General features: G+C 33.3%; 1 protein-coding gene across 11 annotated transcripts in view; it reads right to left on the reverse strand.

Moving 5' to 3' along the window:
• Nucleotides 1–446: 446 nt before the first annotated feature.
• The window catches only part of LOC143673286 (uncharacterized), a 76,240-nt gene continuing 53,706 nt past the window's right edge, over nt 447–22,980 (reverse strand). For 7 of the 11 annotated variants that reach the window (XR_013170307.1, XR_013170306.1, XR_013170304.1 and 4 more), the window contains one exon: nt 20,998–21,468. Coding sequence is in view for 2 of the 11 variants with exons in the window: in XM_077147606.1 (XP_077003721.1) it covers nt 21,461–21,468 (8 nt within the window). In the remaining 9 variants the exon portion in view is untranslated. Of the gene's footprint in view, nt 1,777–5,154; nt 5,435–7,587; nt 7,768–20,997; nt 21,469–22,980 lie in introns of those variants that run through there. The other 4 variants (XR_013170300.1, XR_013170301.1, XR_013170303.1 and 1 more) reach the window with 4 other exon arrangements.

A 22,980-nucleotide genomic window follows, 5' to 3' on the forward strand; every position in this document is an offset into this window, starting at 1 on the left:
TCGTTTCTACTCCCCTAGTAGCTGTCCTGGAGAAGAAACTAAGATCCGCGCGTCTTACTAAGCCGCCATCTTCTCCGGAAGTCTACTTCACTTTTCTTAAATCACAGTTTTTTCCTCTCTATTTTGATGATTAATAAGTCAAATTTCAAGGGATGTTTATGAGAATAAAATAAAATAATATATGTTAAATATATGTGAAAGAATGTAACAGGATGAATATTAAATGTTTAAGTGAATGAATACTTTTATGAGATTGCTACTTTAATATGGTTCTTGAAATTCAATGTAAGGTGTTACACAGTTTGGTTTAACATATCTTTATTAATTTGTATGTCCAAGAGCCATAGTAAAGAACTTGAAACAAAATAGCTAAAAACAGTTCATTTTATTTATTTTACATATACACATATGCATGTACACACACAGAGAGAACATGTAGATTTGAATATATAATAGTTGGGAACATCATTTTTTCCTCAAGAAGCCAAACCCAATCTTTTATAAGAATCCATTAACATTGTTACCCACAATCAAAGCAACATGATAAGTGCCTAATACTTTGTGTTTTAATATTGTGTTTGTTTACTTGTTTAATTCTATTGTTCTCTTCATAACATAGGTAATTTTAAAAATTCTTAATAAACTTATTTATTTTGAAATGCTTCAAGGTAGACTTAATCCCATGTGAAACAAAGTGTTGTGTGTAAAATAACTCCTTCAAGTGACTCTTTAAACAACTTGCAACCTTGGAATGTATAATTTGTCATGTCAAATTGCCAAGCACTGATTTCCCAGGACCTGCAACTCAAGGCTATGAGAAGCAAGGTTGTAAGGATGATCAGGAGCCAAAGGATTCCAGAAATAGCCCAGCACTCTCCATCTTTGCTTCTAGACAGCCCACATGTATGGTTCCTGTCACAAGACAGGTTTTAGTGACCACTGGAGCCTTTCAAGTGGAAATCCGGTGACCTTGAGCATAGACAGTCTAGTAACAACAGTACTTGTTCAGAAGGATCTTTGAATTATCTTGAGCTGCCTTAACATACCAACTTGAGGAAAATTTTTACCCGTGGGTCCAAGAGAAAACAATTAAAAGTTAATGAGAGAGGGCAGTGCAAAGGTGGCTCCCTGGCAGAATTCTTACCTGTCATGCTGAAGAACCAGATTCGACTCCCGGAGGCTACACATGCAAAATAATAATAATAATAATTAAAACGTTAATGACAGGGAATGACTTAGCATTTGTTGTGAAAGATTGGGAAACAAATCTTTGACAACAATGATGAAGAAAAAAGAGATAAAAAAAGTAATCGTGGGGGTGGGGGGGAGGAATGGTAGAATTCCCACCTGCCATGCCAGAAACCGGGGTTGTATTCCTCAAAAAAAAACAAACAAACAGAACAAACTACACATAAACAAACAAGAATTCAACAAATGATGCTGCAATAATGGGATACACACATGCAAAAATAAGGAAATGTGACCTCCGCCATACAGCATATAAAAAATAAGAGTAATTGGTATTTGTGCTACAGCAGAAACTACATAATATCAATTAGATATGTGCTTTTGTTCTTTCACTGTTACTTTCTGAAAACTGACTTGTAGATGTTTAGATATTAGAGGAATTTTCATTTTCACTATAGAGACCAGTTCAGGTTTAAGAGCACAAAAAAAGCCAATCAGCGATAAGTAGAATAACTATCTCTGGGACATTCTCCTCCCCTTTCTTCCCTTGTGTCCTCTCGCTGGAGCTGTACTCTCCTTAAGATTGCCCTGTAATGAAATAATAACAAAGTCAACGTAACCCTAGGCATTCAAAGAAACAGTAATCCACAGTCACGTTTGTGTCATAATTCATGCAATACAAAATCATAATCCGTGTTTATAGTAAATTTTGACAAATTTAAAATTTTAAATAGGTCTCTTTTCTGCCTCTTCTTTACATTAAATAACTCACTTAGAAAACTCCTAGTTTATGCCTCTCCTATTGCCATAAAAATCCACATCACTTAATGAATAGTGATGGGTTTATTATCTAAGAGAAAGAGTGGGGAATCCTTGAATTGGGCTTTTACTTTCTATTAAGAAAAAATGTTTAATGAATATTTTACTTCAGGTAGACTCTTGAATCATAATGCATTACTCCTGACATTTAGCATTAGATAATCCACCAATAGACATTTACCCTCATTTCGGGCACTAAAGGATATAGCTTAGATAACAGATGTGCCTGCCCTATTATTCACTATGATTAGAAGAAGGCCATATTCAAATATTGTATGTGCAGCATTTCAAATGGGAATAGTAAGAATTCCAGGGTCTACTTTTTAAAAAATGAAAATGTCTCTGGTTGGACATTAGCCATCACTAAAACTATCCAAATAAGGAAAACAAGGAACTATTCAAAGAAGAGAAGGAAGGAGTAGAGAGAATAGACAAATTGTCAACTGACTTCATGCCTTCTTATTTAAAGGAATGGCTCTAATGCAATACACCAGTTCTGTCTGATATCTAATTGTAAATTTAGCCTTTAAAATACTAACTCCTAACAAAAGAGGGAAAGAGGAAAATATTTTGCTTGCATTTAATATTCCTGTAGAAAACATGGGTCTGGAAGGGAGGAGAAGTGGGCAACATTTTTAGACTATACATAACAGTATTTTAACTTCATGGGTGAGAAGGAAAACAGGGTAGAATTTTATTGGGCCAGTGGGTATAGTTTCATTAAGTGATTTCACAGACTTTTTACTTGTGTGCTGAAACAGATGAGGCACCATGCCCAGAAAAATGAAACCGTAAGATAGCACAAGTGCCATCATGTTTTTTTCTGTGGACACACTTACTGGATTATACTATCAGCTACACTACACACATCTTGTCTAAATATATTTCCAGACCTGGGATTCCAGCAAAGCTTGCAAAATCTTCTGCACTGCCAGTATTGAAGATTCATTCTTGCACTATATTATTAAACATCACTTCAACTAAGTACTGAGAACCCATTTTCTAGCGTGTGTTGGCATTATGTTTTTATATAAATTCTTATGGGATGAACTGACAATTTAGAGTCTGTGACAAGCACAAAGTCAACACTTTCTTCCTGGATAAAATACCTAGTATGCATAGTTATGTGAACAGCATACTTTCTAGGAACTTTATTTTGGGAGGAAACAATATTTTACATTAAAAACTTGTTTTATCTATCCTATAAATAATTAGGATATTTTCTGCTTATAATGCAAATAATAAAAAAGAATGTGGGAAGATTTCTAGAAAACAATTTAATTAAATAAACAACAAATATAAACTCAGATTAAATTTAATTTGCAATGCATATTTTGAGTTAATATTTTATTAACACCTTGAGAATTCCAAATTTAGTTTGCCACAATGAATCAAATATAGAGAAAGAATTTTAATTCAGTTCAGAAGAGTACTGTAGAGGAGTTGTCATAAAATAATTGGGGAGATTTTTATGAAAATTAGGATAATTTAGTGAACTTTGAGAAATAAGTGTATAGATGACTACTTTTATGGTCTTCATGATTTCTTTTCAGAGTCACTATAACTTATATTGTGTATTCCTATGCCTTTGAAAGATAAAATTAGCTGGTATCTTGAGATTTCATTATGCTGCTTTGATTCTATACCCTCACCATTTTCAGTTTAAAATGTTCTTTCCAAATTGAAAATTATAGGAATGTAATAGAAAAGAGAATAATGATCATTAATAATTCCAATAGTACATTGAGTTATATAGCCTAAGTAAGCTCTCTCATCAGTTTCCCTATGCATATATTATATTTAAATGTTTATTTAAAATGTTTTCATAAATCATATTAGATGTATATTTTTTACATATACTCATATTTTACCATATTTCTGTTGGCTATATAATGTTCTATTTTGCGAACATACTTTTTTTAAATTAGTACACAATTGAACTTTTCATTTTTTCAAGTTTTTGCTATCAGGAATAACATATATATGAATATTCTTATGCATGTATTTGTATGCACAGACATATTTGTTGAACACAATTGCTTTCCAAAGAAATGGAAATGATTTAAGCAAATTTTATTTGCATGGGATAGTTAACAACTCAATAAACTATACCAGTTTGCATTTCCACCATCATTGTATTCAATCATAAATTCAACAATTAATTTATGAAACAAGTGTTTGTTATAATATATTATGTGCCAGCAATTGTTTTAACTTATAGGGATGATTTTGTGAACAAATAAAAAAATAAAAATAAATCCGTGCTTTCTTCTAGCTTATATCCTAGTGAAGAAAATATGTAAAAAGGTTTTTAAATGAACTTTTGCTACAAGTAGAATACAATAAAACTTCAAAATTTTTTGCCTAACATGGAACAGAAAGCCTGGGATAAGCCAGGACCTGACAACAAGAGATTGAGAAAGACTTCTTAACCAAAAAGGGGAAGAGAGAAATGAGGCAAAATAAAGTTTTGGTGGCTGAGGGATTTCAAACAGAGTCGAGAGGTTATCCTGCAGGTTATTTTATGCACTATATAGATATCCCAGTTTAGCTTATGGTGTATTGGAGTGGCTAGAAGGAAGTACCTGAAAATGTTGAGCTGTATTCCAGTAGCCTAGATTCTTGAAGACAATTGTATAAATATATAACATTTATAATGTGACTGTGTGATTGATTGTGAGAGCATTATGTCTGATGCTCCTTATATCCAGGGTATGGACAGATGAGTAAAAAATATGGATAAAAATAAAGAAAGAAATACAGGGGAGACAAAGGGTAAATGCTTGTGGTCAATGAGAGGGAGGGGTGAGGAGTATGGTATGTATGAGTTCTTTCTTTTCTTTTTTTATTTGTTTTGCCAGAGAGATGCAAATATTCAAAAAATGATCATGGTGATGAATATACAGCTATGCGATGATATTAGGAGCCATGGATTGTACCCCATGTACAGAATGCTTATATGTCAAGAATATATGTTTGTATGTTAAGTTTCTACAATAAAAATACTACTTTTTTTTCCTATCTGATCTACCCTTTAGGGTACATATGTGAAGTTTGAAATGGAGGGATAGTGTTTCAGTTTGCTAACACTGCCAAAACGTAATATGCCAGAAATGGGTTAGCTTTCACAACGAGGATTTATTTACTTACAACCTAAATTTCACATCCATGATAATGGCCAAATCAAGGCATCAGCAGAGGATACCTGGACTCTGAAGGCAGGCTGCCAGCATTCAGGACACCTCTGTCAAATGGAAAATCACATGGCCAGCATCTGTTGGTCCTTCTCTCCCAGATTTCTTTGCTCTCATCTTCTGGCTTCAGTGGCTTCCTCTGCTTTTCTGTGGGTCCTATTCTAGGTTTGCTGGGGCTTTTCTCTGTGAGCTTCTCTTAATTTCAGCTCTTAACTTCTACTATTCTTAAACAACTGTATGAAAAATAAGCCAAATGAAACTATGTAAAAATTAATTTTAAGATTTTACCATGTATGTTCAACTATTCAGGTTTGTTTCTCCTTTTTGACACCATCTGTGCTCATTTTCTTTTACTATTAAGCTACTGTGACTGTCAACTGGACAAACCATTTCTAAGCAGCTATGTAGTGGTGGTTGTCCTTGTCATACTTCCATAAATTCAATTAGTAATGGAAAAAGTTGCCCAAATCAATTTAGGCAATTTATAAAGTACAATAAATATCACAGGATCTTGGCATGGGATCCCTGAACCTGATTTTCACAGGGTAATGCTGTGAGGAGCAGTTGTTTCCTGCACAACCAATGTGGGTGTGTGAATAGGAGAGGAACAGCGAAGTTTGAAAAGTCCCAGTGTCATACATAAAAGGGCTGCTAGTAAGCCTGCCCAACTTTTCTTCTGGTGGCAAGCAATATCTTTACTAATCTAGTTAGGAAATACTATCTCCAACTCACAAATCTCTTTGTCTACAGATATCAATATAAAAGTAAGAACAAACACTGCCACAATATATATAGAAATGCCATGGAGAATTGCCTGCTTCTAATAGTCACAAAGTCATTGTTTTAAATATCATGGGTTATTTTTTTTTCTTACTGATTAATGTGTTATTTTGTAGAATTATTTAAAATGTCTTAAAAATTATCTTTAAAAATTATCCCTATTGACATCGTTTTAACTCTTGTTGTCTAGCGAGAGGAGATCTTCCCAGGTCTAAATAGCAAAATGTATTTTTTTGCATGATTGCCTATTATTCAACACCTTAGAAAGTATTTAAATTTGTAATATTTTAAATTTTTTTCATTTAACTCTTTCTGACTTCTTTGTGATTCTTAGGCCTATAAAATCAGTAAATAAAAATAAATAAAATATAAGAATGAATTAATTTTCATTTACAAATAATTACAAATAATTTCTTTTTATAAACCATAAACTGAAAGTCTGGTTTGTATTCTATATGCATTATTTGCCCCTCAATTTGAGGGTGATGTTTTTAGTGTTAAATTATGTAAAATATTTGCTATTAGATTTTGTTACATAATATATATTCTCAGTTTAGCTTCCTATCCTATTTTGCCAAGATATTTTTTTTAAAAAATGGAAGCACATTTTATTGAAAATGTGAAAAATTATTCCTATGGTTATAAATTTAAATTTTAGTCCTTTTTTTGTTTCTTTGATCTTTTCTATGTCTCCTTTTTAAATTTTTTTATTTTTTTGGCATGAGCAGGCACCCGGAATTGAACCCAGGTCTCTGGCACAACAGGCGAGAATACTGCTTCTGAGCACCATTGCCCACCTCTATGTCTCCTTTACTTTAAATAATTTGAAATTTTAGTTCCAAATTAATACCTATAGTTATCATTTTCCTATGCCATTAAAGTTCAATAATGCTTTAACACTTACACTATAATTCACTAACACTATATGGTTTATTTTATTTTCTACTTTTCTACATTTTCTTTATCTAATTATCATTCTCCTGTTTGAGTAATTTTTTCAGAAATATTGTTATTTGGGGAGTTTTAAAATGTTTCTTGTTCTACCATTTATTCTTCCTTTCTCCACAGATAAATACCTTATTGGACTGAACTGTAAATTTTTGGAACTATTTATCAGTATGACCTTTGCTTTTTTGTTTGTTTTCAAATTATCAAGATGTTATCCAGGCAGTGTGCTACATTTTGCTGCAGATTCACCAGTGAAATTAATAGATTCTAAATCAGAAGGGCTTAAGATTAAAGAATGTAGGTAAAAATTACTGTTAAATTGAAATTCTACACACACACAGTACACACACATATAAATGGAGACTGCATAATATAAAACTCTATTTTGCCACATCGCCTTGTGGTGGCACTACAGTTAATTAGAATAGTGGAAATTGATATTTGATCAAGGAAGCTGGCAAATGGTTTAACTGTCTTCTGTTAAATGAGCATTTTGTGTGCAAATGAACTTGCATGTTCCATACCAGTTATACTCAGCCAGATTACACCAAGATTGTTCTCAATGCTTCAATGGCTTTAAACCACAAAGGTTCATTTCTTTCTCATACTACATGTTCAACTTGTATTGACTAGGAGTTATGACATTTGCATTTTTCACCTGGCATGAAAACTCAGTGAAGCCCCCAGCATCTGGATATCAGCTGGCTGAAATGCAGGGGAGGAAAGGTAGTAAATCATACACTGGTCCATAAAGACTTCTGCCCATAGCGTACTGGCCAAGACAAGAGACATGACTGTGCCTAGGTTTAAGAAAGAGAAGTGCAATCTTTCTGTGCATCTAGAAGAAAAATAATGAGAAAATATTGATGAACAATGTAAAATGGCTACTATGGATCCAAAGAGTCAAGGAAGTCCCTACATGAATTTCTTGAGATCTTTCATTTTGCAGCCCTTTCTACAGTTTCACTATAGAACTATATCTGTCTACAAGTGCACTGTCCTGCAAATGTCAGCTTCCTCAACAGTCCTATCTCTGTTTCCTTCTCAAAGCAATACTTCTGCACTCTAATTGAGTTGCATTTCCTTGCTCTGTGGTTTGTACGGTGCCCAGGCAGAAAGTTGGGATTAACGCATAGTCCATTTGACATATTTCCCTTCTCTCAAGACTCATAATCTTGTGCTGAGTATTTTCCAATATCTAAAAATGGTTAATATATATATACAGTTTACTTTTGTAGTTGTTTACAGAAGACTAATGCTGATATACTACTTCATCATGGCTGAAAACTGAAGTATAATAATTTAAATATTAAATTTTTATAACTATAGTATTTGAAATATTGCATTTTTAATAGAAACCTGCAAAAGCATTTCATAATTGGAATTTTGTCTCTTATCTATTCTACCATCCATTATTTCTATCCAAATATCAACCACCAAAACAATGCAGCCCTTTCAAAACTCAAATTTCATCTAAAATATATTTTTCAGATTAGTTTTTATTTAGCCATGTTTTAATACTAATCCTGTTTTGTAAAGGCAGCCATTTCTTATAATCCCCATTCAGTACTGCATGTTTGAAACTGTAATTAGCTCATCTCCCTGGAGATATGACTCAATCAAGAGTGGCTGTTAAACTGGATGGGTGGGTCTTGATTAGTTTACTGGAATCCTATAAAAGAGGAAACATTTTGAGAATGAGGGAGATTTCGGAGAGAGCAGAAAAGAATGACATAGCCACAAGAAGCAGAGAGTCCACCAGCCAGTGACCTTTGGAGATGAAGAATGAAAATGCCTCCCGGAGAGCTTCATGAAACAAGAAGCAAGAGAGAAAGCTACCAGATGACTCCATGTTCACCATGTGCCCTTCCAGCTGAGAGAGGAACCCTGACCAGGTTTGCCATGTGCCTTTCTACATGAGACAGAAACAGTGAACTTCACTGGCCTTCTTGAATCAAGGTATCTTTCCCTGGATGTCTTAGATTGGACATTTCTATTGACTTGCTTTAATTGGGACATTTCCATGGCCTTAGAACTGTAAGCTAGTAGCTTATTAAATTCCCCATTTTAAAAGCCATTCCATTTCTGTCTGATATATTGCATTCTGGCAGCTAGCAAACTAGAATAATCATGTAAGCTATGAACTACAACTACTACATAAATTATAATAATGTCATCATCATTACCATCATTTCATCATAATTTATATTATCAAAAAGGAAATTAAAGACTTCAAAGAGGTACATTACTTGGTTAAGTGATAGAGTCAAAACTTAAACCTAATTCTTCTCAGTAAATGTTTATAATTTTGAAATCAACTTCAAATTATCATTATCCTTCTGCAGTGTAAGGTACTATACTATAACCTTGTTAATTCACAGCAGAATAGAAATGCTTAATAAATATTTTGATTGATTGAAGACATACAAGATCTTTTCAGATTATTTTTTAAAAATTGCATATTACTACTAGATCTCATTCAGATGTGGCTACTTACCTCTGACCCCACAACATAATTTTCAATCTTAGTGGGTACAAATTTTACAAAAAGGAAGCAGTTTGTAAAGTTAGAAGGAGAACTAGTAGAGGGATTTCTTGAATGTTTTTACTATCAAGAGTTTAATGAAATGAGACCTCTCCAGAAATCACTGGAATGGATTTAATCTTCATTTTTACCAAGCTGGCTTCCTGTGCTAGAGAGGGTAAAAGAAGCAGGAATGAACATTTCTTGGTTGCTGACTATCTGCCAGAGAGTGTACTAAATGTCTTATATACATTAATTCACTTAGTGTATATTAATATGTCTTCAATCAATCAAAATATTTATTAAGCATTTCTATTCTGCTGTGAATTAACAAGGTTATAGTATAGTACCTTACACTGCAGAAGGATAATGATAATTTGAAGTTGATTTCAAAATTATAAACATTTACTAAGAAGAATTAGGTTTAAGTTTTGACTCTATCACTTAACCAAGTAATGTACCTCTTTGAATTAATACACTCATTAATTCTATGACACTTACAGGTCATAGAAGTCACTTTTACAAAAGATGAACAAGCTTTTGGCTGCTCTGTTTAATATATTACATCTTTTCATTTATTTAATTGAAATTATCATATTGTGTAAATAAATGAGGGTTATCATGAAAATTAAATATTATGCTGTAACTAATTCATTTTGAAGTAATTTAACAGTCATTGGATTTTCCATAATGGCTTTATAAGATTAATGAATTTACATAGCTATTTGTGTCTCATTACTTGCCAGAGTATAGAAAAAATAAACTAATAAACTAGTCCAAGAACTTCATTTAGCATGAAGCAAGTGGAAAATAAAACTCTGCCTTCAAACAGCAGTGATTTTGCTATGTATAGAAGGAACACTAATCTAAAATCCATTTCTTCTGCTTTAGCACTAAGGAAGATCCAATTTGGACTGAAAGTCATGTACACAAATATTTACTCATTTGACTGTAAATCACAGATATTAACTGGGGTGGAATATTTCAGATCTTGGGACAGAAAGTTCTAGGAAGAAGAAACAAGTTCAAAGGACTTTAGGTACTGAGGATCTTTGTATATTTCAGAACAAAAAAAGGACTGCTGTGACAGAGATATGGTGTGCTGGTTTGAAATGATGTATGGACCCTAGAAAAGCCATGTTTTAATCCTAATTCCATTTTGTAAAGACAGCCATTTCTTCTTATCCCTATCTTTGAAAGTGTAATTAGATAATCTCCCTGGAGATATGATTGAATCAAGAGTGGTTGTTAAACTGGTTTAGGTAGAGGTGTGTCTCCACCCATTTGGGTGGGTCTTGATAAATATCTGAAGTCTTATGGAAGAGGAAACATTTTGGAGAATGAAAGAGATTCAGAGAGAGCAGAGAATGCTGTAGCACTGTGAAGCAGAGTGCACCAGCCAGCAACCTTTGGAGATGAAGAAGGAAAATGACTCCCAGGGAGCTTCATGAAACAGGAAGCTAGGAGAGAAAGCTAGCAGATGACACCGTGTCCACCATGTGCCCTTCCAGATGAGAGAGGAACCCTGTGCTGGTTTGAAAGGAAGTATGCCCCCTAAGAAAAGCCATGTTTTAATATAAATCACATTTCATAAAGGTAGAATAATCCCTATTCAATACTGTATATTTGAAACTGTAATGAGATCATCTCCCTGGTTGATGTGATTTAGTTAAGAATGGTTGTTAAACTGGGTTAGGGGGTGACTTGTCTCCACCCATTTGAGTGGGTCTTGATTAGTTTCTGAAGTCTTATAGAAGAGGAAACATTTTGGAGAATGAGAGACTCAGAGAGAGCAGAGAATGCTGCAGCACCATGAAGCAGAGAGTCCACCAGCCAGTGACCTTTGGAGATGAAGAAAGAAAACACCTCCTGGGGAGCTTCATGAAACAGGAAGCCAGGAGACAAAGCTAGCAGATGACACCGTATTCGCCATGTGCCCTTCCAGCCAAGAGAGAAGCCCTGTGTTTGCCATGTGCTGTCTCACTTGAGAGAGAGACCCTGAACTTCATCGGCCTTCTTGAACCAAGGAATCTTTCCCTGGATTCCTTTGATTGGACATTTCTATAGACTTGTTTTAATTGGGACATTTTCTCGGCCTTAGATCTGTAAACTTGCAACTCATTAAATTCTCCCTTTTAAAAGCCATTCCATTTCTGGTATATTGCATTCCAGCAGCTAGCAAACTGGAAAACATGGTGTTAACAAGGGAAAAATGTATATCTGATGTTACACAAAAAATAAGGATGGGACAAATTAGATGATTCTTATAGGACATTTTTTTTTACAAAATGAATTGAAGAGTGGGCATAAGGGAATTACTTAGGCAGTCATAATACTCCAAGTTACAAATATTGACATGTGAGTTGGGCAAAATCAAGACCATGTCTTTTGGGGCTTGTAAAATGTGGGCCTTCTTTGGGGATCTAAATGGAGTTACTGTTTAGGCAGTCAGAATCAAACTCAGGACTGTTCACTGAAATATGAAATTCACCAATATAGGCAGAACAAACCAGTTACTGCACAGTGTAAATTTGTAAAATGATGAAGGAAAGAGGAAGCTGAGTGCTAGTTTATATAATCTCACTCCCACTATTATCTTACATGTATGTGTGCTTGTGAAAAAGAGAAAAATATAAATCATTTTTATCAATAGGTATAATTTGTTGATAGCATACTTGTAATAATATTGTCATAGCATATTGTTTCAAATGAACTTTTTTGTTTTGAAGTATATTGCTTCATTAAAATAAGCCATAATTCCTCATCAGGCCTGCATAACTTCTAGGTGGAATAACTTGAAATGACCTGATTCATGATTAAGCATCTCTTAACAATTCACTTGTTTTTCTAGTGAATTTATTTAAAGCATTGATTGAAATATATAGTGTCTTACAAATATCCTCAAAGTAAAATACATGGCTTGAACATTGGTGAAATATTTGTATTAATATTATTAGATTTTTACATTTGAAAATGTGAGTAATATAAGGCTTGAATAGCTTTGTAATTATAAATTGTATGCAGTGAATGCAGTCTTTAATGTTTGATGCTTTCTGTACTTTTTTGTATATTATATATGGTGCAATATGTATATGATTTTAACATACTGTTTAATAATTTAAATTCAATAATGGTGAGAAATTGATGATTTATTGCTTTTGCCTTCTACAGTTATTTATTGCTGTTCTAATTTTGATTAACTTAAATCTCCTAGGTTCAGTATAGGTCACTTAAACTGAAATAAATACTTTGTTTCTTTTTTGTTTTTTTTAGTTGTGTTTGTGCATATAAATGTATATGCATATATGTATGTGTATGTAAGTATATGCATGTATAATTATACTTTAAACTGTAAGCATAAATAATGTGAGAATAATATTTAAAATGGCAATCAGCATATAATTTTTGTCAGGAGATGTAAAAAATATCTTATAAATTCATATGAATGTAAAATACATACATATGTATACATACACTCAAATATCCCTATAACAGCATGTTGTCTTTATCTACCGCATATATCCTTGTCTTGTAGATACTGGCACAAATTATATACTGTTAATAAAATTATCAATATCATTGTAAATATTATTGTTTATTTTTATAGATAATTTACCAGGTTGTACATGCATTAGTTAGATCATTTTATTTATTTATTTATTTTTTGCATAATTTATTTCATACTGTACAATTCAGGCTGTTATACTATTAGTCTGTATTTAGTATGTATGTGATGTGAATAAAGACTACTGAATGAGATAGTCAATATCTGTCACTCCCACTGTGATAATTTTCTTTCTTACTGACAAGTAACTGCATATCACTTTCAAATCTATTAGCTTCTACTTCCTAGATCAGTCAAAATTGTTATAAAAAGGGCTAATATGTATTATTGTGCATGCATCTCTTTATATATATATTCTTTGTCCCTGCTATTTCAGAAAATTCTCTTGTCATATAGAAAAGAAAGGAAACAGTCTCATTGAATAGTAAGTGATAACTGCTATAAACATCACAATCAATCCTCTATTGGGATTGCAAATATAAAGAATTCTTACCCTTTGGAATAGCCAGGCAGCTATAATACATCACATGAATGTTTTCAAGATAAATGATCACTTGTCCTCATGTGAGAGGATGTGACAGCATCATTTGCTATCCATCCTAATGTCACCTAGTAATTGGGGTGGCCATTTGTGCTAATTAATGGTCTTTATCCAAAGGAAAATGAAAACTTCTTCAATCTCCCACCAGGTAGATACAAGGTGAAGTCAAGCACTAGGATAAACTTGTACAGTGACAGGTGAATGCGGCCCTATCTCCCTTAATTTACATTTCAAAGACATGGTTCTTGGGTTGCTAAACTAGCAAATGGTTTACTTTACTTTAGAAGTATTTATATACATATCAAAGGGACAGAGAAAGAATTTACAATGACAAGTTTTCTCAATTAAATGCTGAAAGAAAGGTGAGAGAGGCAAAGATCACTTTCCCTATTAGCAACATGTAAAACCAAAAGTTTTTTTCTAATTTACTCTGCAATTCCAATATTAATACATTTGGATGACTTCTTCCTGAGTTCTTTGGCTGAATGGTAACCTGTGCATGCACAGGCCTGTGAGGTCTAGATGACAACAGCTATTCTCAGTCTGTGATATGAATGGAGAGGGAAGAGAATGAACACTGCTGGGAAAACTTAAAGGTTTGACCAGCCAGACCTCAAGGAACACATAAGAAATACAGTTGAAACAAAGAAAGACCATTTTTTAGCATTAAGTCTATTCTAATCCTAGAAAGATGGTTCTCAAAAGGGGGCATAATATCCCCCAGGGAACGTTTGGCAATGTCTGTAGAAGTTATTAGGTTATCACAATTTGGGTGAAGAGCTATTCACATCTAATGCCTAGAAGCCAGGAAAGCTGCTACACATTCTGTAATGCATCAGATAGGCCCCACAAAAAAGAATCAACCAGACCAAAATGTAAATAGTGCTGAGACTGAGAAATACTGCCCTATAAGAAGAGCTACTCAAGACTCAACCTAAAAGAGTAAAACAAAGTTTAAGCAAAAATTTAGCTAATCTATCAACATAACTACATGTCTGAACAAGACACAATCTTTAAAAGAAAAAAAATCAGGTTTTTAATATTTTATCATCCACACTTTTTTGTACACAATAAAAATATTAGATATGTGAAGGATCAAGAGAGTGGGATCAGTCAACTGCAGCAAGTTAATGAAACAGACTCAGTGACACAATGCTTGAAATAGTAAATAGGTAATTTTTTCATGGGCATGCACCGGGAATCAAACCTGTGTCTCCAGCATGACAGGTGATAACTCTGCCACTGAGCCACCATTGCCTACCCTTGAATTAGTAAATAAATATGTTAAAATTTCTATTATAGATATCTTTAGAAGTTTTGAGGAAAAAAACATAATCAGTGAACTATTAGGTGAATTTGGCAGAGAAATAAATATTATATGAAAGAACTAAATGAAAATACTAAAGCTGAAAATACAATGTTTGAAATGAAAAACATCCTTGGATGAGTTTTACCAGGGATTGGAGATGGCAGAAGAAATGGTCACTAATATAGTTATGAGGTCAATAGAAGCTTTGCCAAATTGAATCAAAGACAGACAAAAATACTGGAAAAATGATAATAACTCAATGACCTATATACAGACAACAATTTGTCTATCATAAAGATAATTGGAAATACAGAATGGTAGAGAAGAAAAAATGGGAAATAAAAATATTTTTCTTGTTTTATTTCCAGGTATATAGGAATACATTGATTTTTGTAGCCATATATATGTCTACATGGAATGTTGCAAAATGAACAATTGACTAGTAGTAAGTAATCTGCTAAAAAAATTCTATTCTAAAATTTTATTATAGTATTAATTATAATAGATTATGTGGATTTTATTATACAAAGAAAGTCATACAATTTGTTCCAGGCTGTTATGACAAAATGGACTGGCTTAAATACCAAGTATTTATCAGTTCATAGTTTCAAGGCTAAAAGAAGTCCAAAATCAAGATATGAAGATTTCCACCTCTTGTCACATGGTAATATCCTCTCCTTTGTCACTCTATGACTTTTCAGTTCTCATTATAAAGCCCTCAGTAATATAGATTAAAGCCCATTCTGGTTCAGTTTGCCACACCTCAACTAAAAATAACTTCAAAAGTTCTTATTTGCAAAGGGTCCAGACCCACAGGACTGGACATCAAGATTAGAACTTGGGTTCAACCACTTAAGAATAATCAAAGTTTATTCTTTTTATCTTTTCAATGTTGTTAATTTTGCTTCTTCCTGATACTGGTAGAAGCTCTATTCAGCTTCTTTGACTAATACCTATTGCTGTAGATTCAGTACATGCTGTGCAGGAAAATGGGTTGACAGATATCAGTGTCACTTCCCTGTTTTCCATATCTTTGAGATTTCATCCCTTCAAATCACCACTACTTATTGTGGTAGCTCTCTGATCCTGTAAAACACGTTTTCCCTAGATTGTCTAGATGTTTCCTCCTGGGCTGTTTGATTGACTTTACACTAGTTTTTCATTACTAGACGCAGGAAGTTGAAATCATGAAGGTGAGGGTAATTTTAAAAAAACTATTAAATTGGACTGGAACATGATTATAATACTTAAGGTGTTTTTATCAGATTGTGTTGAATCCTTAGTATATTATATATAACACTAGGATGGCAAGTAGAGATTTTAAATCATATAAACTTTTTTAATGTAAGTGGAAACTAACAAAGGATACAATTGAAGATGTATTAAAACTGAAAGATTACAGGCTAAGTGTGATACCTAGTTAACTAAGAGAAGACTAAGAGTCAAATTCAGTAAAGTAACAAAGTATCTGAATATTTTGCCATGCATGGGTATAAATTAAATACAAGGGGGGAGAGCTATCAGAATTACAAAGAAAGTTATGAAAGGTTAGATGAACTTGAGTAATGATTATAATGTCTTAGTCTTATTTACTAAAGTTCAAAGAGTAAAGTAGGATTACAGTTTAGAGAAAGAAACTTATATTAGAAAACTAACAAATTTAAGTCATAAAATATTTAATATACCTTATTCAAGAATTATCTGAAAAAGTCAGTGAGACTGCAACAAGGTGATCCTCACTGTACCTAAAGAACAGGTTTCATCAGTAAGATAGGTGATAGGCTGTTCACTGATTCTAAAAATATTATGACAGAGATACAAGAATTAAAAAGAAATGGATGATTATACATATTAAAGTACTAATGTGCTGAGTTATAAAGAAAATAAAATAGAGAAGCTTAACTGAATTTTTCATTTGTCATTCAAAACTTTTCTTAATTTGGACACACAACCACATTCTCTCTAAATTTAATATTATTGTTTGGGAGCATTTTGAAAGGAAATATTTGAGAAAAACTGAATGTTCATTGTGGTATACACCACAAAAAACATGTTCTTGCCTTTAATCTGTTCCTGTGGATGTGAATCCATTGAGGGTGGGATCTTTTGATGAAACAACTTCAGATAAAGTGTGACCCACCTGAATCTGAATGGGTCTTAATCTTCCTACTGAAGTCCTTTATAAAAGAATGAAATTCAGATATATATAGAGAAAGCTGTGGAAGCATGATGCTGAAATCAGCAAATCCCAGAAGTGAAGGCACACCAGCAGACACCTTCATGGGCCTGCCATGCATCAGAGGAGACAAGGATCCCTGGCAGATGGTCTTTAGGAAGAAAGCATTGCCTTCATTTAGACATTTGCCCAGACTCTAACCATAAGCAAATAATTTCCCATTGCTTAAACTGAACCATTTATATTGCTTTAAGCAGCCCCAGAAACTAAAACATCCATTAAAGAATATTCAAAATTATGCACATTTATATTCTTCCCGGTTAAAATAGTTCAGCTAGTTATTAATGCAAAAAGAAATATTACTATTCCTTTAGAATGCATGAGCAAAATTTCCTATCAGTAATATGTCTGTTTATCTGAATATAAATACAATAAATATTCATTATCAGTAATACACAGGAAGTATAAAATAGGATGCAAAGCAGACCTCATCTCATCTAGTTAAAAGAGTTTATAATTATTGTTGTTGTTGTTGCTATTTTACTCTAGCTCCCTTTAGTCAATCTGAGGTTCCTTACTCAGTAAATTATATAAAGGCATAAAGCATCATATCCTTCATATATATGTAAATATATAATGTCATTCAGTGCAGAATTTGTCAAATATTGAGTAGGAGAATACAAAAAAGTCAAAGAGACTTAATTGGGATTTCTTTCTTTCTCTCCCTTGAATTTAAATGACCAGATTGTGAAGTAAACTTTCACTTAACAAGATGATCCAGTTGCAGGTAGAAATTATGCTGGAAATAAGAATTGAATTGTGGTATATATAATGTGCTATATCATCTGGACCAGAAATGAACTAAGTAAATGTACCTCTTCCTGATAGGTGAATGTTTAATTCTGCATATTGGAATAGGAGGATTCTACCTATTTTTAAGTTGTAGGATCTAGTAACGGAGGTAAACAAAGAGAAATAACTATGGTAATGATTAGGGAAGTGTGTCCTAGCATGGGAGAAGCAATGTAGTAAAAGGAACCAAAAGTGATTTCTACATCAAGAATATCCACTCAATGAGTAAAAATGTATGAGAGTCCAATAATGCTCAAAGCTGGATTAGGCTGAGGAATTTTTCTCAGCCTTCAGTCTTATTCATGGCAACCTCTCTATAGCTAGTCATGTTACATGAAGCGATGTAAAGAGGGCTGTATTAGTTAGGGTTCTCTAGAGGAACAGAATCAACAGGGAGCACTTGCAAATATAAAATTTATAAAAGTGTCTCACGTGACCACGGGAACAGAGTCCAAAATCCGCAGAGTAGGCTGTGAAGCCGACGATTCTGATAGAGGGTCTGGACAAACTCCACAGGAGAGGCTCACCAGCCAAAGCAGGAAGAGCCTGTGTCTTCTGAATCCTCCTTATAAGGCTTTCAGTGATCAGATTAAACATCACTCATTGCAGAAGTCACTCCCCTTTGGCTGATTACAAATGGAATCAACTGGATGCTGCTGACATGACCATGATTTGATTCTATGAAATGTCCTCATTGCAACAGACAAGCCAGCATTTGCCCAACCACCACTTGACCAAGTTGACACATGAACCTGACCATGACAGGGGCATATAACTTTCTTGAGTGGAAACCCTGTTTTACTCCTCACCCTCCATTCTTTTTTTATTATTATTAATTAAAAAAAATTAACTAACACAACATTTAGAAATCATTCCATTCTACATATGCAATCAGTAATTCTTAATATCATCACATAGGTGTATGGTCATCATTTCTCAGTACATATGCATCGATTTAGAGAAAGAAATAGCAAGACAACAGAAAAAGAAATAAAGTGATAACACAGAGAGAAAACAAAAATAAAAATAAAAAGTACAAAAATATATGAGAAAAAAAAAACTATAGCTCAGTTGCAGCTTCATTCAGCATTCCAACATAATTACATTACAATTAGGCAGTATTGTGCTGACCATTTTTTTTTTTTTAGAAATCATACCATTCTACATATGCAATCAGTAATTCTTAACATCATCACATAGATGCATGATCATCGTTTCTTAGTACATTTGCATCGGCTTAGAAGAACTAGCAATATAACCGAAAAAAATATAGAATGTTAATATAGAGAAAAAAAATAAAAGTAATAATAATAAGAACAAAACAAAACAAAACAAAACAAAATAAAAACCTGTAGCTCAGATGCAGCTTCATTCAGTATTTTAACATGATTACTTTACAATTAGGTATTATTGTGCTGTCCATTTTTGAGTTTTTGTATCTAGTCCTATTGCACAGTCTGTATTCCATCAGCTCCAATTACCCATTATCTTACCCTGTTTCTAACTCCTGCTGAACTCTGTTACCAATGACATATTTCAAGTTTATTCTCGAGTGTCAATTCACATCATTGGGACCATACAGTATTTGTCTTTTAGTTTTTGGCTAGACTCACTCAGCATAATGTTCTCTAGGTTCATCCATGTTATTACATGCTTCATAAGTTTATCCTGCCTTAAAGCTGCATAATATTCCATCGTATGTATATACCACAGTTTGTTTAGCCACTCGTCTGTTGATGGACATTTTGGCTGTTTCCATCTCTTTGCAATTGTAAATAATGCTGCTATAAACATTGGTGTGCAAATGTCCGTTTGAGTTTTTGCCCTTAATTCCTTTGAGTAGATTCCCAGCAATGGTATTGCTGGGTCGTATGGCAATTCTATATTCAGCTTTTTGAGGAACTGCCAAGCTGCCTTCCACAGTGGTTGCACCATTTGGCATTCCCACCAACAGTGGATAAGTGTGCCTCTTTCACCGCATCCTCTCCAGCACTTGTCATTTTCTGTTTTGTTGATAATGGCCATTCTGGTGGGTGTGAGATGATATCTCATTGTGGTTTTGATTTGCATTTCTCTAATGGCCAGGGACATTGAGCATCTCTTCATGTGTCTTTTGGCCATTTGTATTTCCTCCTCTGAGAGGTGTCTATTCAAGTCTTTTTCCCATTTTGTAATTATCACCCTCCATTCTTTAACACCATCTCATGATAGGACAAACTTTTCCAAATACTTCATGCTAAATGTCTAATCCTTTGACTACTGGGCTCATCAGAGAGGTGAAGACATCATGAAGCTTTGCTTTCTCCATAGCTGTCTTGGTATAATCTGGCATGCCTTCACCTCTCTCCCTTTGTTCTACCTCCTACTATTCCCAAATTACCTCCACAAGGTTAATACTTAGTATTTCATATGTAATTGCTTTCTGTATATTAGTACAGATTTCTTGTAGCTTTTCCTAAGTTATCTCAAAAAACTGAAGAACAGGAAGGATATTGCTTAGTCTTTCATAATTCCCATATTGTAAAGACTTCTTTCCACCATCAGCCATATTTGCTGCTTCATACTATAAGCCTATTCAGGTCAATTAGTCCACTACTACACAGATGGGATTTATCTATGATTACACCTCCAAGTAAAAACACTAAAGGCTATATGTTTACATTAATAATTAATACAAAATGACTACATTACTTTGGAAAATTAGATTTCAAATCTTACTACAACTTCATGCATATAGAATTAACAATGAAAATTTAATTTCAAGCTAGCATGATTATTTCATAATATAATAATGATAAAACAATCATATACTATATGCATTGTATACACAAGTTTAGTTTTGTAAAGAAATTCTAAAGTACACATTTTAGTTTCAGAATAAACTTATGATATAACATTTCATGTGGATAACTTATTCCAGTTACTATATCTCAGCTATGGGAGAAGACAATCAGTACAAGGGCAATGGATCCAAGGAGACATGATTCATGTTTTATGTCAAATTCCCAGGTACTTGAGAATAATTAATACATTTATTTACTATTTTTTTCTATTTTGAACACAGATTAGATACATTTAGAAACACATCTTCTTATTGTGAAGTATATTTTATTGAGGGAAGAATTAACTAAAAGGATTCAGAGGCTGATCTTACATAGCAGAAATATTTCCATCTCATCTACTTTAAGAGTCCATGAGATGTTTCATTAGACTGAATAATCTGCTTCTTCTAAGTGGTAGCAATAGATGTATAAATACATAATCAACTTCTTAATTTCTAAAATAAATATAGAAGAGAAAAGGAAAACAGAACTGGAATTTCACAGGGTGAACAATGGTTTTGAAGCCTCTCTGAGAATAGTAGAGAAGGACCACACTTCAGTGAAAAGCTTTCTTCACTCAATGCAGCTGGACTCATTTCTTAGCACTGGTATGAGCACAAGCTTTACAAGATGAGTAAATGTTAATCTCTTGGCATCATATTCTCTCATACAGAAGAATACAACTTGGACAGGTAATTCCTCTTATTGCAATCAGGACAATGTTCTCAGTGATTATAGTCTTTTAGGGTCCTAAAGAATGAACAAACAATATAAAACAATTCTCATTGAAAACTGTGGAAACTAGGTCATTAAACTGATATCAGCAGGGCACAATGGGACAAACACTTTTTAACAGAAAGGCTTATATGGGCCATAAAAGTAGTTTTCCAATAATAGTACAGTAGACATGAGTTTTCTACTCTATTCTTTCCTTTCCTTTTAGTTTTCTCTTCATTTTTCTTTATAGGAATTTGAAAAAAATAACCTTCTCTCAAACATCCTAAAATTTTTTATGTTATATGCTGATGATTTTACATTAAAAAGAAATACCAGAGAACCTTGTTTTATATTGGGGCATAAAAAAACTCCAAAGGTAAAGCAGAGGTATCAGGACAGAGTTGTCTTGACAACAAGAGGAACACAACATAACATACTATGCAAATATCTAGGCATTCATTAGAATCATTATCCTGACTTGAATACAACAAGTACATTAGAAATCCATTTTTGGATAATTCACACCAATACTTTAAAAATTATACTTTTCTAAGTTTAAAATTTTCAAGTTGTAGCATTGAATTTCAGCATCCTTATCATTTATTAACTTTTTACCATAACATGAGAAACAATTAAATAGCTATGTACTGAGATTTTGATGGGAGCATGGAAGAAGAGAATTAGCCCTAACCTTGGTGATCATGAAAATCTTTTGAAACTAATGCTTATGTTGATTACTGAAAGTCAAATAGGGATTACTTAGGGGGAAAAGAATCTGTTTGAGGCAGTGGAAGGATCTTATGGAATGAACTAAAAATTTTTATTATGTTTGAACATCTATTACATAACAAATCACCTCCAAATTCTGTAGCCAAAGACAAAAGTCATTTATTTCTTCACAGTACTGTGATTCAGTTTGGACCAGGAGCAGAGAGGCTGACTTGTTTCTGCATCAGGTGACAGCTAGGGTCTCTTATGGGTTTGAACATGGTCTGCAATGGAGCCTCTATTAATGTACTCACTTATTCTCTGGGAGGTCATTTAGCACATGATTACAAGAATTCCTGGCATTAAGAGAAGTCAGGTCCTCATGTGCAAGAACTTTACAACTCTTGCTGATGTCATGATGCATGATGTCACTTTTACATTTTACATTTAATTAAAATCTATCAATGACTATATTGGAAAAGCCTAAAATATTTCTTTCTTATTTTAAAAATGCATATGTGGAGGGCTTGTCATGAATACTAACTGAAGGGAGATTGAAACAAAAAATACTATGTAGTAGAGATAAAAGAATAAGTGAAAGTCTAAAATACAAATATTGATGAATGTGATGAAATCAATTATGCTTTATATTTGGTTAGAAGTCACAGGAAAAATGTCAGCCCTAATACAATACTTGCTATCAGTTCAATGATGCATGAGTCCACAATGGTACAAGTAGATAACATAACATTTGGGATCCAATAGTATGAACTTAGGGCTCAGATCAATAACAAAAAGATGTGCATGATGCTAGATTTTCTCTAGAAAATTTGCATG

Source organism: Tamandua tetradactyla, unplaced genomic scaffold (genome assembly GCF_023851605.1).
Source record: "Tamandua tetradactyla isolate mTamTet1 unplaced genomic scaffold, mTamTet1.pri scaffold_73_ctg1, whole genome shotgun sequence".
NCBI lineage: Eukaryota > Metazoa > Chordata > Mammalia > Pilosa > Myrmecophagidae > Tamandua > Tamandua tetradactyla.